A 15,545-nucleotide genomic window follows, 5' to 3' on the forward strand; every position below is an offset into this window, starting at 1 on the left:
CCTGTTCAGAAACAATTGCGATATTTTAAAACTATTAACGATATGTACCAGCTATAAAAATGAAAACTGCTCAGGAAGTTTAACATCAGCAATCACTTTAAGAAGAGGTCTTGCTTTTAAAACTCTTCATGACGCTGAGTCTTACAAAGTAGCTGCATCCCAAACAAAGGTTGAACAGGTTATGTAAACTCTCTGTTGAGCTGACACCAACATGAGAGAAGAATGACTTATGTCAATCCAGAGCATTATGCCTAAAAAAAGACATCAATAAATAAGACATGCTACTTTTGTACTATGCTGCATATGTTCGTTTTGTTTACATGAAAAAGCAATAGTCATTATAAATAAAATTGCTGGATTGGCATTTTGCAATTTTCAAGCTAAATGTTAAATAAACATCAAAATGAATATATATATATATATATATATATATATATATATGTGTCTCATACTTTTCCATTGATGAGGGAAAAAAAGTGCTGTCAAATGATTAATCACGATTAATCACATCCAAAATAAACATTTTTGTTTACATAATATGTGTATGTGTACTGTGTATATTTATTATGTATATATAAATACAAACACATGCATGTATATATAATTAAGAAAAATATGTTATGTTTATATATTCAAAATATTTATATAAAATATAAGAATATGAATATATAAATGTATAAACGTAAATATTTTCAAAATATACACTATGTGTGTGTAAACAAAAACTTATTTTGGATGCGATTAATCACGATTAATCATTTGACAGCACTAATATATATATATATATATATATATGGTTGCACAAAGCTTAAGTTATGTATCAAATGCTGGTGTGTAGTTTCTGACAAACTTATATTTCCAAAAAATGTGAGAATGTTTGATCATCAAAATTAAATAGATTAAATTAATAATAATAATTATTATTATTATTATTATATCCTATAAATTAAAGAAGGTTTGATCATTTTTTCCTGTCAAATAATTTAACGAAATTTTAATTTTTAATACGTTATAAATTATGTTCAAATTTGTTTAAAAAATTTAATATATGTTTATGTTAGATAATCGTTTATGAAGCATACTCATTAGGTCTCAAACATTTTGTACTTCTAATGCCACTTGAAAAGTCATGAGACGCCAAAGTATATTGTAAATGTGGACTGAGCCTTGTACACACTGGCCATGGCTACAGTCAATGTACAAATAATCACAGTAAAAACGCAGCTGCTGCTGTTGTTGTTTACTTTTGTGTATGAAACAGTCCAATGTTGAGTAAAAGTTTGCTCTGACTGTAGCCTGTTGAATCTATCCCACGAAACTTGTACAGAAGAAAAAGGGACGACGCCTCTGTTTGGATAGGCTACAGGTATGTCTCTCAGAAAGGGGTGGACACCAGCCCGTACTTTTAAATGGGCTTGATGTTAAAAGCACGGTTAAGCTCGTCGGACAGCGAGAGCTCGTGTTGTTGGGAGGGTAGTGGCTGTTTCGTTCATTGTGGGCGTTGTATGTGAGGTGTACCTGTCCTGGGAGAAGCGTCAGGTAGTTAAACGACAGACAGACAGCAAAGTGGGATCCTAACTGTGCCATCTTAGCAGAAACTCCGCTGCTGTCATCATGTTCAGAAAGAAGACCGGAAAGAGCAGCGTGGCCATCAATGATAAAAGGTCGGTGGTGACCCGATACATTCTCGCTTTGCATTGTTTTGTTGCGCTGAGCTCTTTAAATTGGGTGTCATTGGGTGTTTTAACTGGGTTGCGTTTCATTGTCGTTTGGATTGTAGTACACTAACCGCGTTGTACAAGTTAACCCGTATTTTAAAATATCTTTCTGCTAAATCGGTTTTCTACTTGCTTGACTTCAGGTTACTGTAGTAAGGGTGTGGCGCCGTAACAGGTTGGATAACCTTTCTCTGAGATACATATTGCTTGACTTGGGTGGTCTCTCTGCAACTCGTCTGGGTTGTCTCAGCTCACTTTTAAAAACTTTTTTAATTGTGCGAGTGACAAAACTATTAAAATTAAATTTTTATGTCTGGTTCCAACTGCAGTCTACTTAAGACACATGTTTATAGTGAGGGAGTGTATGTGTTGAATGATTGCATTGACTATATCTAGACCCTTTGTGATAAACAACTAGATAACCTTCAAACAGATCTTTTAGTTCTGACACACTCCATTTGAGAAGTTCAGGCAAGACAGTCCAAGATGAGACTGACAGGACTGTGTAAACTAGTTTGTCAAAGACCACAGTACTTGTTGGTTATTCTGTACTGAGCAGAGTTGAGTCATGCAACTGTGAAATGCATATTACAGGAATGTGCAGCAGTATTTTTTTATTATTAATTTACAGTAATAGACATTTTATTGTTCCTATTGTATGTAGTTCTCAAGTTACATATGAATTAGAACAGGCTGTCAAAATGTGTAGGGAATCTTTAAAGAAAGCTGATTGGTTAAGGAGAGAAATGTAATCAAAGTGACAAGTTCAAGTTCAAACAAGCATGAACTTCTGATGAATTGAGAGATGTGTCTGGCCTCGAGCTTCGTTCCAGCAGGATTCAATATCGGACACTAATAATGTGAAAGCAATGCAGCGTCGTTCACTGCAGCTATGAAGGATTTTACTCTAGGAGTATGGTTTCAGTTTGAGTCAAAATTATTTTATTGGTTACAGATGTACCAAAAAGAGGTTTTTCTAAACGCATAGTTTTCGGTTTAGGTCATCTTTGGGTGTTGTTTGACTGCGCTACACACAATGGGTCACTCAGTGTCAAATGTGCCAAGTTTTGTGACTTGTCTGTCAGCTTTTGACAGAAACAAGGCATGTCATACTGAGATATGGGCAGTTTGTTTGCAGTGGGCTAAAAAGGACAAAACCTTAGGCTAGTTAATACTGTGCTTAAGACGCCCACATTTCTTATTTTGTTTTTGCATTTGTATATTTTGGATATGGGAACGCCTCTAGGGAAGGGAAGCGAGCATCAAATAATTACTTGCCACACCTAGATTTTCATCTCAAATCGGATTAAATAATTGTTTTTAGACAGCAGTTCAAATGTTGCTGCTTGTCCCATCATCTGTGTTACATAAATCTGCCAATTTTACAAATATAAAATTGCAGCTTTGTTTTTGTATGTCATGCTGCTTTAATAGTTGTTTTTGATTAAATAAATTACAACAGCAACATTGGTTACATAATCTCATGCTTTAACAGTTCAGCTGTGTTTTGCCTCTCATTTTGATGGGTTTCACATGCAGATTCATTCAGATTAGACGACATTAAAAATCTTCCTTGCATGTGTAGTGACACATTAGTAAACTTGTTAGACCTGTTTGAGTTTCTAACGCCCTCATTAAAGCCACCTTCTTGTTGTAATTATCAGCCTCATTAACATATCTCACTCATAACTCAGTTTCACAGTGAACACAAAACTGTGTTGTATTTCCTGACAGGACAGGATTATCATTTTAGTCCGTGTGAGATATTTTTAACTGCCATGAACTTCATTACTAATGATTCATACTGTTGGATGTTAAAACAACATGCCTTGTCCTTGAGGCAAATACGACCCATAGTGTGTAATTTGTTTCTGATCAAGTTTAGTCATGTCTGCCATGCACTGTCAAATGGCATTTTTCTAGAATTCGCAGAATGCACTAAAAACTATGCAAGACTGCTGTAATGTTAAACAGCATTTCTGCATTTTTATTTTTTTTTCAATTAGGCTCAGCTAAGAGAACTTTTTTTTTTTTTTTGTTAGCACCATGGTTCTTCTTACTAACAGATCTGAAATTTGTGCCAGATGATGTGGAATGAAAGTGTTTCAAGTCCTGTATTTATTTTCAGAGCTTGACAGCCAAGTGAAGTGAGGTGTTCTGTCCTAGGTCCAGAGATACAACATAACAAACCTACTACATTTACAGCAGTATTTTGGGGAAAATGCAGACTTAAATGTGTATATCTGGCTTACTCAAACTGCTCCTATAAAAAAAACTTTCTGTTATTTCACCTCAGACCGCCTGACACTGATTTGGCAACCCTGATTGACAAGTTGCAGAAGAATGCAGACAAGGTGGAGAAGAACATCACTGAGACCGAACAGAATCTCAACAGAGTGAGTACAGAGCGACTCTTTCTGTGGATTACAAATCAAAACCAGAGAGTTAGTCACGCTTCCTGTCTTCCCACCAATAAGCATGTCGATACCCCTTCAAAGATGCCAGATTAGGGTTATTTGGGGTCAAATAGAAGAAAGTGTATACCAGTGTTATTTAGTATCATTTTTAGTATTATAGTATTTTGAATTAGCTTTTTTTTCCATTTACATTTTTAGTAATTTTGTTGTGTTTTTGCACATCAAATATATGTTGTGTCTGTGTATGTATGTATATGTGTGTACATGTCTGTATAATATATACACATACAGACATGTACACACATATACTGTATATACAACACTAATTTCAAATATATTATTAAATAGAAATATGCATATTTTTCTAAATATCTTCTTTTGATAGATGAAAAAAAGTCATACAGGTTTGGAACGACATGTTGAGTGAACCATCTCTTTAACTATTGATACATAACTATCCTTAATTGTGTTGCTCATTGATGTTTCTAGGATATCAGGAAGATCAATGAGGGCAAGCAGCCCCTGTACCAGGAGGACACCAACAAGAGGATCCTAAACTCACTGGAGCTGCTAAATAGTCTGGATGACGATGCAGCCCAAGCCTCTCGTTTGCAGCACCCTCAAGCTGAAATGATTGAGAAGGAGTGAGTACTAACATTATAACTCTGTCTACATAGCCACCTTTAAACTGAAATATCCAATAGCATCTCATGCTTTATGCCATGGAAGCAGAATTCTATGGTGTGAATGGTTTTTTTTTTCTGTGAATTTTGCTGGGATTGTGGATGACTCATTTTTTTTCCTCCTCAATGGAAAAGTATGAGACAGCTGCGAGTGCGTGTGATGAAGCTCCGCGAGGAACATGATCGCATTTACCACATCACACGATCAGAGCAGGTTCCCACCGTCAACTGGGGAAAGATAGTTGATGAGAAACTGGTGTGTATCTAAATATACCTCCCTATCTTTCTTTTGAATGTACGGTTTCAAATGCAATCGATTCATGTCCAAATGTGTTCTGATGCAGGCAAATGTGAACAACAAAGGATACGGACAAGATCTCCTGATCGTCGAGAATGAAGTGGAGGAGCACAATATTTTTCACAGTGAAGTCGAGGCACTGGCTCCGTACATCACTGGAGACCGGGTACTTTTTAAATGCAGTTCTGACTAAAAGAAGTATAGTTGACTCTTTTGAACAGTCATGCGAATGATATCTGTGACTCATCTGTTTACTTGCATAACAGGACGGTCTGGATGGCCAGCAGGCGAAGTACAGCAAACTACTGGTGAGACTTCATGTTCTACTTTTAATTTTCAACCTAGATATGCACTGAAGTTGTAATAGCTAGTTGTCAATTCTCATTTCTCAAAACACTGGATTTTACCATGTCTGTCTCAGGCGAGCTCCTCCGCACGTCAGAAAAACCTGCTCGGTCTGAGGGACTACATGCAGCGCTGCACCAGCGAGCTCTACTGGATGGAACAGCAAGCTGACGAGCGAACCGCTTATGACTGGAGTGACAACAACCTGGACTACCCTGCCCGAAAGAGGCAGTACGAGGTAAACAAACAGCTCTTTAATGATAGGTCATGCATAAATGAGTCGTAATTCTAGATTGTACTAAAACTGTGGATTATAACTTGTATTGATGTTACATTTTAAATATGCTTTCATGATTCAAACCTCCTACATATGATATGATTATAGTATTGAAATGCAAACAATGAATCTGTATATGTTTAACATGCTGCTTTGTACTTGAAAACTTCATCAGAACTTTATTGGCAAGTGTCTGGAGGCTAAGGAGAAAAGCATCACCCAGCTGAATGAAGATGGAGAGGAACTTATTGAGCAGAACCATCCTGGAAAAAATGTCATTGGGGTAATTACAAGTCATTTGCTAAAAAAACATTTACAGTCAAAAACTCGCAGTGGTGGTTGCCACAGGCATCATGGGATGTCTTTTTTTACCGTGCATAACTGTGCTGCACTGCAGAGTAGTATGCAGTAATTACAGCACCAAAAAACTTTGATCTGATATCAGTTTTCACATTTTCTCTGAGCATAGCTAAGCCAAACAGCATATGCCATATATATCATCTATTTTAAGCACAATAATCTGCTTCATACTTTAAAATAACCACCATAATTGATATGTAGATTCTCAACCACAGGCTTCTTAAAAACAATTGATAAGTTATGATGTCCCATTTGGATAATGTGTAGACTAGACTTTTTGCCAGTCGATTTTATTTATTTTTAAATACATTTATTATGATATTATTTCATTGCTGGGTATTTTATTGTACTGTTTAATGTATGTTATTGTTTGGGGTAATCTTGCAGAATTTTAACTTGTAGAAAAATCCAATAAAGACAAAGCACTATCAGGCTAGCACACATTATGTAACGATACACTGCATTCAGTGCACATAACTAATAAGAAAAAAACATTTAAATTGAATATAATCAGTGAATGGTCATTAAAGGAATTCTCAAAAGTCCCTTTCTATATAAATGCATACATACATTTGCGCTAGTGCTGTCAAACGATTAATCGTGTGATTAAATCGTGTTTGTGTGTATACTGTGTATATTTATTATGTATATATAAATACACACAAATGCATGTATATATTTCAGAAAAATGTTATGTTTATATATTAAATATATTTATATATAATATAAATTATATGAATATAATATGTATAATATATATGTGTAAATACATGAACATATTTTCAAAATATATACTGTATGTGTGTGTATTTATTTATTTATATATATATATATACACACACAGTAAATATACACAGCACACACACACACACATAAATTATGTAAACAAAAACTTTTATTTTGGATGCGATTAATCGTTTGACAACACTAATGCCTACATTTAATATCACAGTGGCATCATGATTGTCTTGTTTTTAGGCACACATGGATGCCGTACATGCGGATTGGAAGGAATACCTCAACCTGCTTATCTGTGAAGAGAACCACCTCAAGAACATGGATGATTATCACAAAGTCAGTTTGCATTTTGCATCATTTCCTATTCTATATTGCATTATGTTTGCTGTCAGACTTGCTCAGTTGCGTTCTTTTTATTTTTCCAGTTTCACAAGGATGCAAGAGACACCAGCGATTTGTTGAAGCGCCTGGAAACTGAGATCAACCAGAAGTATAACCCTGAGTTTAAAGACATGTACCAGATGGAGGTCCTGATTGCTGACCTGGATGTAAATACATGGTTCTACTTTGGCACCTATTGCAAAATGTTTACTGAATTGCTGAACTAAAAGGTGTCTTTGCTATCTAAGGCTGTCTGTGTTTGTATTGATAGGATCAGGCAAAGGCCATGGACCATTACGACGAGCGGCTGAAAGCTCTTCAGAAGCGCAGCCTGCAGGTGCTCCCTCTGAAGTACCGCAGGGAGACTCCTGAGAAACTGCTCCCTATCGAGGCTCTGTGTGAATACGAGACTAATGAGGTATGGAGTTTGAGCTCTCGCTCACTTTATGCATGCGGCTTAGAGCTCCACTAATACCAGTCAGTGAAACATCAGCTATTATCATGAGTAAGCACAGAAAAACGTTACACTCTGTCTCCGCTCGTGTTTTGGATTCCCCCATCTAATGTATTTAAATCCTTAAGAAGGCCTTCACCCAAACGATTCATCTCGTATAAACCTCTGGAGACGTGTGCAGGGGATTTTGCACGGATTTCACATTTATTTTAAGAATTTGTGCTGCAATATCAAGTTGAAACAGAGCTTACTTTGCACGTTTTTATGACACAGGGTTCAATTTTGCGAGGGGAACGGTACACCCTGCTCAGGAACAATGGGGCAAAATGGGACGTGAAGGACGCAAATGGCCGCACCATGAGTGTTCCAGCAGTGTGCTTCATAATCCCACCGACCGACCCTGAGGCTGTGGGCGTTGCTGATAAGTGGGTATTCCCTGATCTGTATGTGCAATTTAGAATGTATACACTTACAAATGAGTCTAATCTGAAAACATCTTTGCAGTCTAATAAACCAGCACAAAGGTATCAAACAGAAAGTAGGCAGCAGCAAATCTGCACTACAGACACGACTGGCAGCGCTGAAGAAGGAGAGTCCGGGAGGTCAAGGTTTGTCTCATGTTATGATAAACTTAGATGCAGAGCTCTCCAAAAGAGAGTAAAATACTCAATTCATTCATTTCTCAAACCTCAGATAAACAAGAGCAGCAATGCCGTCAACTGATGGCAGGACTGGATAAAGTGGTCGGTGATCTTAATAAGCAGGAGAAGGCCATTTACTCTCGTGTGCGCCCCCCACTGGAGCAGACACGTCCTGTGCAAGACAGCGCTGACAGGCTACAGGACATAAAGGTACAAAGTTTGGTGTTTTTTTTTATTTTTCTTAACATGTTAAAAATAAGAAACTGCACATAAATTTGATTGTGTCTATCAAAAAATGGTAGATTTAAATGTTTGAAAGTGAATGAGAATTTGAAATTTAAGCACAAAAGCATTACTGTCAGTGGGAATTAATGTTTTGACCTTATACCTTAATCCAGTATCTTCTTCACAGGACATTTCTGCTGCTGTTCGTAAGATAGAGCCAGAAAAGTCTGCAAAAGTACAGGAATCTGAGAGTTTCCTCAGATCCTCTCCCAAATGTGCAAGTGCACCACAGCTCTTCTCCAAGGTGGATGAGGCAAACAAAAAATACAATAAAGTTGATTTGCTGTTGAAATGTGCTGATGACAAGTAAGTATTACTTTCTTTTTTACAGTGGAAATCAAGAATGTCATGTTAATTGAGAGCTTGAATTGTGAGCCTAAAAATTGCACTTTTGTAGACTGCAGAACTCCTATCGGCTGGAGAATTCTCTGCAGAATGGCAAAACTCTGCTTTCTTCTTATGAAAACAAAATGGCAAGAGAGGAGGTCGCCCCATCGGACCCCAACTCACTGGAGAAGACCCAGCGTGAGTTGGCGGTAAGTTTAGTAATACATGCCACTTTTTTTCTCCACTTTTTTTAAAAAGTATACCATGCACTCATGTCTCGTTCTCCTGTCTCCAGGATATTGCATCTGAGCTGAGGAGCAAAAGATCTACTATCACAGAGACTGAGCAGAACCTGAGAGATGCCAAGGCCAGCTGCAACAATATGACCAACAAAGTGCAAGAACATTGCCCTGATATTGAGAGGCAAGAGGCTGATGTTCAGAAACTCACCAAGCGCTTTGACAACCTGAACAGACAGGTAGAATCAAGGTGAGTTCATATTATTTTAAGTTATTTTAAATGGAAATGTACTTAAAAATGACTTAAGAATTTAATTCCACGGATTAATCTTATGTAGTTTACTCTGTGCTGTGATTATATTATTTCTATTACACAGTCGTTAGAGAGTCAGACTTGAAACCCGAAGGTTATGGGTTTGAGTCTCAAGTCCGGCAGGAATTGTCAGTTGGGGGAGTGAATAACCACTGACCCTTGACCCTTGAACAAGGCACCGAACCCCCAAACTGCTCTGTGTGTGTGTGTTCACTGCTGTGTGTGTGTTCACTGCTGTGTGTGTGTTCACTGCTGTGTGTGTGTGTGTGTGTGTGTTCACTGCTGTGTGTGTGTGTGTGTGTGTGTGTGTGTTCACTGCTGTGTGTGTGTGTGTGTGTGTGTGTTCACTGCTGTGTGTGTGTGTGTGTGTGTGTTCACTGCTGTGTGTGTGTGTGTGTGTGTGTGTGTGTGTGTGTGTCACTGCTGTGTGTGTGTGTGTGTGTGTGTGTGTGTGTGTTCACTGCTGTGTGTGTGTGTGTGTGTGTTCACTGTGTGTGTGTGTGTGTGTGTGTGTGTGTGTTCACTGTGTGTGTGTGTGTGTGTGTGTGTGTGTGTGTGTGTGTGTGTGTGTGTGTGTGTGTTCACTGTGTGTGTGTGTGCACTTGGATGGGTTAAATGCAGAGCACACATTCCGAGTGTGGGTCACCATACTTGGCCACACGTCACTTCACTTTCACTTTACTAGGACTGATTTCACTATTACTGTTTATGCTTGCACTTCATGCAAGGTTGATTTTTTTTTAATATTTCATTATGTGTCAAGAACAGCATTTATTAATTTGTTTTCATTTGTAAATTTGCTATTGTTCATTCATGCTTGTGCAATCGAATGTACATAATGTTAATGAACTGAACCTTATTGTAAAGTGCTATTCTTGTTTATTTTATATAGATACATTCTTATTTCTAAAGCATAGGTCCTACAGAAAGTGTATTTAATCACAAAATATCAGCATCTTTAATTGCTTTCAAATGTTTTCACTTTTCAGATCACAATGTCTGCAAAAAGCCAAAACCGCCTATGGCAACTACCACAATGACTATGACAACCTTAATAGCTGGCTTTCTCGATTGCCAAACTATGAGCCACGTGAAACTGATGACATCAGACAGATTGATGACAAACTGAAAAATCAAAGAGTAAGAATTTAATCACTTCTGTCATTACAATAATTGCATTATAATATTACAAATTACATTTATTCACCAAAACTATGTTTGAAATGTACAGAATCTGCTCTCTGACATCACGAGAAAGGAATCAGACCTGAACAATGTGTCTAGAAATGCACAGCTTTATCAGCAAGCAGTCAAGGTACAAAAACCACAGTGTATTACTTACAGAGCATTATCCTACTATCGTGTTTATGCAAAGCCATGTGAACTCCTTTGTGTTGTGACTTTCAGGACTACGAAAATGAAGCGGAGCGGTTTAAATCCATCCTTGACCTTGAAGATGGCTTGGTACCTCAGACATACAAAAGGAGCAGACTTGAGTCTCCTGCCTTGAAAGTGAAGAGAGAGGTGAATGTTTTCAACAAGTAAACCGTTTCCTGGATCAAGTAGTTAGTACTTTTTAAGGCCTTTTAACAACAGTTTTTCTGACTGGTAAAGTTTAAACATTATTGTTGTGTTTTAAAGGAATCTGCAATTGAGTCCAAATTCACTGAAGCGAATGCTGTGAACAAGCAGAGGCTGCAGAACCTAGAGTTTGCTCAAAGCCTTCTTAACCAGGTAAAATACATTAACAAGCATAGTATGGCATAAGCATTGCTTTGCGTTTTAACACGTTCAATATTTTTGCAATATTCTTTACAGCAACCAGAAGTTACAGTAATCCAGCAAAATGTCCAGTCTGTGAGATCATCAGCCCCAGGAGAAGAGCCCTGGAGAATCAGAAAAGAGCTTCAGGAGGAAATTCAGCGGAGAGACCAAATGGAAAGAGAAATTCAGAGTGTCCAGAGTGACATCTATTTACTGGAGGGCCAGAAACCTCAGGATACACTCGTCAAGAAAGAGCTCATCAAGAAGGTGCATGACCCTCAACTTGATGAAGAATATCACCGGGTTCAGCAGAAGCTCTTAGAAGAAAGCAGGACCACTCGTGTCTTAGAGAGCGAATTGGACACCCTCCGTGTAAAGCTGCGTGGGATTGAGACCGAAATGAAAGAAGGAGCTCAGCAGTATACAGTCAAAGAGGTGCTCCGCATTGAGAGGGACAGGGGACAAGAGGAAGACCTCAGGAGACTGAGAGAAGAGCTAGAGGAACTTAAGAGACTGAAGATGGTCAGAGAGAATGAAATCGTTCAGATTCATAAGCAAGTGACTATTCTTGCAGAGGAGAAAAGCAGGGAGCAGGAAATCATCAGAGAGGAGGAAGTGATTAAGCTTCAGAATGACCCTCAACTTGAGAGCGAGTACAGACTATTGCTTGACAGGAAACAAACAGAAATAGACAGCCGAAAGGAACTCGAAGACGAGCTTCGATTCCTGCAGGATAAACTAAGGCGTCTTGAAAAGGAAAAGGCAATGGCTGAGGAAAGGATCTCCATCCATGAAGTACTGAAAGTTGAGAAAGATATTGCTTTGGAGAGAGAGGTAGAAAACCTGAGAAGACAATATGAAGATGAAAAAACCAAGCGCAGCTCTTTGCTGAGAGAGAAAACGGACATTAATCGCAAGATTACCAGCCTGGAGGAAGAGAAGTCGAAGGTCATCATTCAGGAGAAAGTGCGTGAGATTGTTCGACCTGATCCGAAGGCGGAAGCGGAGGTGGCAAATCTTCGACTTGACCTGGTGGAGCAGCAGAGAAGATGCAGAGATTCAGAGCTCCAGCTGAAGACCTTCCGGGATGAACTGACAATGCTAAGAAACAGAGGCCCGCAAATTGAATACAAGGAGATCATCAAAGAAGTCATCAAATACAAGACTGACCCGGAAACTGAAAGAGAACTGGAGAAACTCCGAAATGAAATTGTGGACAAAACCCACCAAATAGAGAAGTTCGAGATGGAGATGCTCCAACTCAAAGAGGAGATTCAAAGATGGAAAGACACTAAGCCTCAGATTCATACCAAAGAGGTTGTAAATGAGGTCCTGCAATACAGAGAAGATCCTAAAACCAAGGAGGAGATTGAGAGTCTCAAGCGTAAACTGGCTGAGGAACAGAGGAAACGTTTGGACCTGGAAAACGAAAGGGCCTCAAATGAAGAAAGGATCAGGATTAAGAAGATCGACTTGTCACAGGTGAGGGAGAAGTTTGTTCAGCAAGAAGTAATGAAGACGGAGCAGGATCCACTCCTGAAGTCTGAATGTGACACCTTTACTCAAAACATCAACAATGAGCAGAAACAGAGAGAGATCCTGAAAGAAGAGCTGATCAGGTTGCAGCATCAAAAGGCTGAATTGGACATTCAGCTTGAGGAGCTGGAACGTGAACGCAGAGCCCGCAGAGAAGCTGAGCTTGAAATCCAGAGGCTGAGAGTGCGGCTCAATGAACTGGAGATCAGGGACAAGGAAAACAGAGAAAAGGTTACAGTAAAGCAAAAGGTTGTACTCCAGCAGGACCCGCAACAAGAAAAAGAGCACTCTATCCTACGTCTTCAGGTTGAAGAGGAGAGGCACAAGCGTATGCTCTTGGAGAAGGAGTATAATGTCTTGTTGCAAAAGCAGGAAATACTCGAGAGGACGGAAGTGCGTGAAAAAGTTGTGCGAACCGAAAAAGTTCAAGTCGAGCGAGACCCAGAAGCCGAGGTGGACATTATAAGGCTAAAGAAAAGCATTGAAGAAGAGGAAAAGCGACGTCGTGAGCTGGACCAAGAGATTGTCAATCTAAACTCAAAGCTTTCGGAGATGGAGTTCACCAATACAAAATCATCCAAAGAACTGGACTACACTCGCGATGAAAGCAACCGGTTACAGCAGGAGAACCAGCGCCTGCAAAACGAAATAAGGAAGCTTCAAGCCGAGATCGAGATCACGACAAAAGAAACCAGACACATCACTGAGACTTCTACGGTGGAGAACAGCAGGAACCTGGAAATTAGATTGGACTCCCTGCAAAGAGAACTCACTGAACTTAAGCGCATCCGGCTCGAGAAAGACGAAGAAATCGAAAAGCTTCAGAAGAGTCTGTCTGCAATGAGAGTGAAGAGGGAGCAGCGAGAAAGTCACCTCCGCCGCTCGATTGTCGTCATCGATCCAGACACAGGGAAGGAGATGAGGCCTGAGGAGGCTTACAAGCTCGGCCTGATCGACTGGAAAATGTTCGTCAACCTTCAGAGTCAAGAATGCGACTGGGAGGAGATCACAGTCAAGGGTCCGAATGGCGAGTCCTCCGTTCTTCATGACAGAAAATCGGGCAAGAAGTTTTCCATTGAAGACGCTCTGAGGGCTGGAAACATCACAAACCGTCAGCTGCAACAATATCAGAACAAAGAGATCAGCATCCAGGAGTTCGGTGTCATGCTGTCAGGCACAGGCAAATAAGCATCAAATAGAGCTTAAGTAAACGTGCTGTTTGTGTTCCCAAATTGCAGTTGAAATCTCTTTTTATATTCACTTTCTCAATACAGTATGTATTTATTTTTAAATGCATTCTTATATCAATGCAAGATGGTGTTCCTTTGGTTATGGTGCTGAATTTGGGTTAATGTTTCTATCACTATACCTATGAATCTTCATTGAAGATTAGCAGACGAGACATGTTTGAGAATGTTTTACTGAAATCTAGTTCAGTTTTACTGTAATCTGATCTAATATATGCATATAAAATGTGTGCCTTAATGATTAAGTTATGGCCCTATCTGTCTCTCTTTATGCACTTTTTACTTGTGTCAGATAATTCTACTTTCATGTTTGATTTGAGATTAAAAAATGAAATGAGGATAAATCGGAGTACTGTGTTCTTTTCCTTCATCTTTATCACGAAGTAATAAAAGCTCAAGCTGTCTTTGCAATCACTTTTAGTTAACAATACCTGTTTCATCTATTTCATCAATGGTTTAAATGATTCCCAAACAATACACACACACAAAAAGACTAAAAATATGTAAAGTAGACTTTAAATTGACTCTCAATTATTCAATTTATATTTTAAAAAGAGTTTTTGCATGAATTTATTTTAAATTTTGGAACTAAAAAGTCTGGGCAGTTGTTGAACTGCAGTAAAGTAAATTTACAATTAAGCATTCAGACCACAGTTGCAATTTTGTAATTTCACGTGAGCTTTATGAAATGCAATCAAATGCTGTGTCAATTCTATCACATCTTAAATTATTATTGTGTTTAGTATAATTGAAAATGACATTTTTATACATATTTGGAATAAAATGGCCAATGTTTTTAAGCTAAAGTTTTTTTCAAACATTTTCTCGCAAATTTTTCACACATAATTTCACACTTTTTACATTATTTTAATTTTTACATATTTTGACAAAATAAAATATTTTAAAATTGTTTTACAAATTATATTTTCTTTGTTTTCACTTTTCACTGCACATCGCATCTCAAATTTGTTCCCAAGCTTCAAGGACACTTCCTTTTCCCTTTCTCCATCATATCCAACCTGCTGAAGAAGAAAAAAACAATAGAACCCTGCCCAAAACACAATAGAAAATGTAATGGATTTAATGGTTATAATGGGAATTGTATTGGTTTTAATGGAAACTATAATGGTGTCTACTGGTATGTGATGGATTCTATTGGTGGGATGTTAAATCCTATTGGAAAAATGCCCAAAACACACTACAAAAAGGAATTTTGTAATGGTTTTACTGGAAAAAGCTAATGGTTTATAATGGTATTTTAATGGAAACCATTGTAATTTCTGTGATGGTTTCTATTGGGCTTCTTCCATTGTCTATTCTATTCTATCTTAATGGATATTGTCTAATAAAATAAATTGACTCAGTAACAAATAACAAAAATACTATCGAACCGTTTCATTATTAGATACTGAGTAAGGTCGCTTTCAAAGCTTATCTTAGTAAATTCATATTTCTCTCCGAGCTGGTTCTCTGAATTTCTCCTTAAACTCGGTATAATTTCTCCAGAACCCGCTGTTTAAAA

General features: G+C 38.1%; 1 protein-coding gene across 1 annotated transcript; it reads left to right on the top strand.

Moving 5' to 3' along the window:
* Positions 1-1,428: 1,428 nt before the first annotated feature.
* On the top strand, positions 1,429-14,367 carry ppl (periplakin). Its single transcript, XM_058768716.1, has 22 exons — positions 1,429-1,664; positions 4,015-4,114; positions 4,625-4,779; positions 4,954-5,074; positions 5,163-5,282; positions 5,383-5,424; positions 5,538-5,699; positions 5,914-6,021; positions 7,077-7,172; positions 7,262-7,384; positions 7,489-7,635; positions 7,945-8,096; positions 8,176-8,279; positions 8,365-8,522; positions 8,725-8,903; positions 8,995-9,133; positions 9,220-9,413; positions 10,466-10,616; positions 10,708-10,791; positions 10,884-11,000; positions 11,118-11,210; positions 11,295-14,367. Exons 1-22 carry the CDS (start codon positions 1,615-1,617, stop codon positions 13,962-13,964), a joined length of 5,265 nt encoding a protein of 1,754 aa, XP_058624699.1. The 5' UTR covers positions 1,429-1,614; the 3' UTR covers positions 13,965-14,367.
* The last annotated feature ends 1,178 nt before the right edge of the window (positions 14,368-15,545 follow it).

The sequence above is a fragment of the Onychostoma macrolepis genome, chromosome 03, assembly GCF_012432095.1.
Source record: "Onychostoma macrolepis isolate SWU-2019 chromosome 03, ASM1243209v1, whole genome shotgun sequence".
Classification (NCBI taxonomy): Eukaryota; Metazoa; Chordata; class Actinopteri; order Cypriniformes; family Cyprinidae; genus Onychostoma; species Onychostoma macrolepis.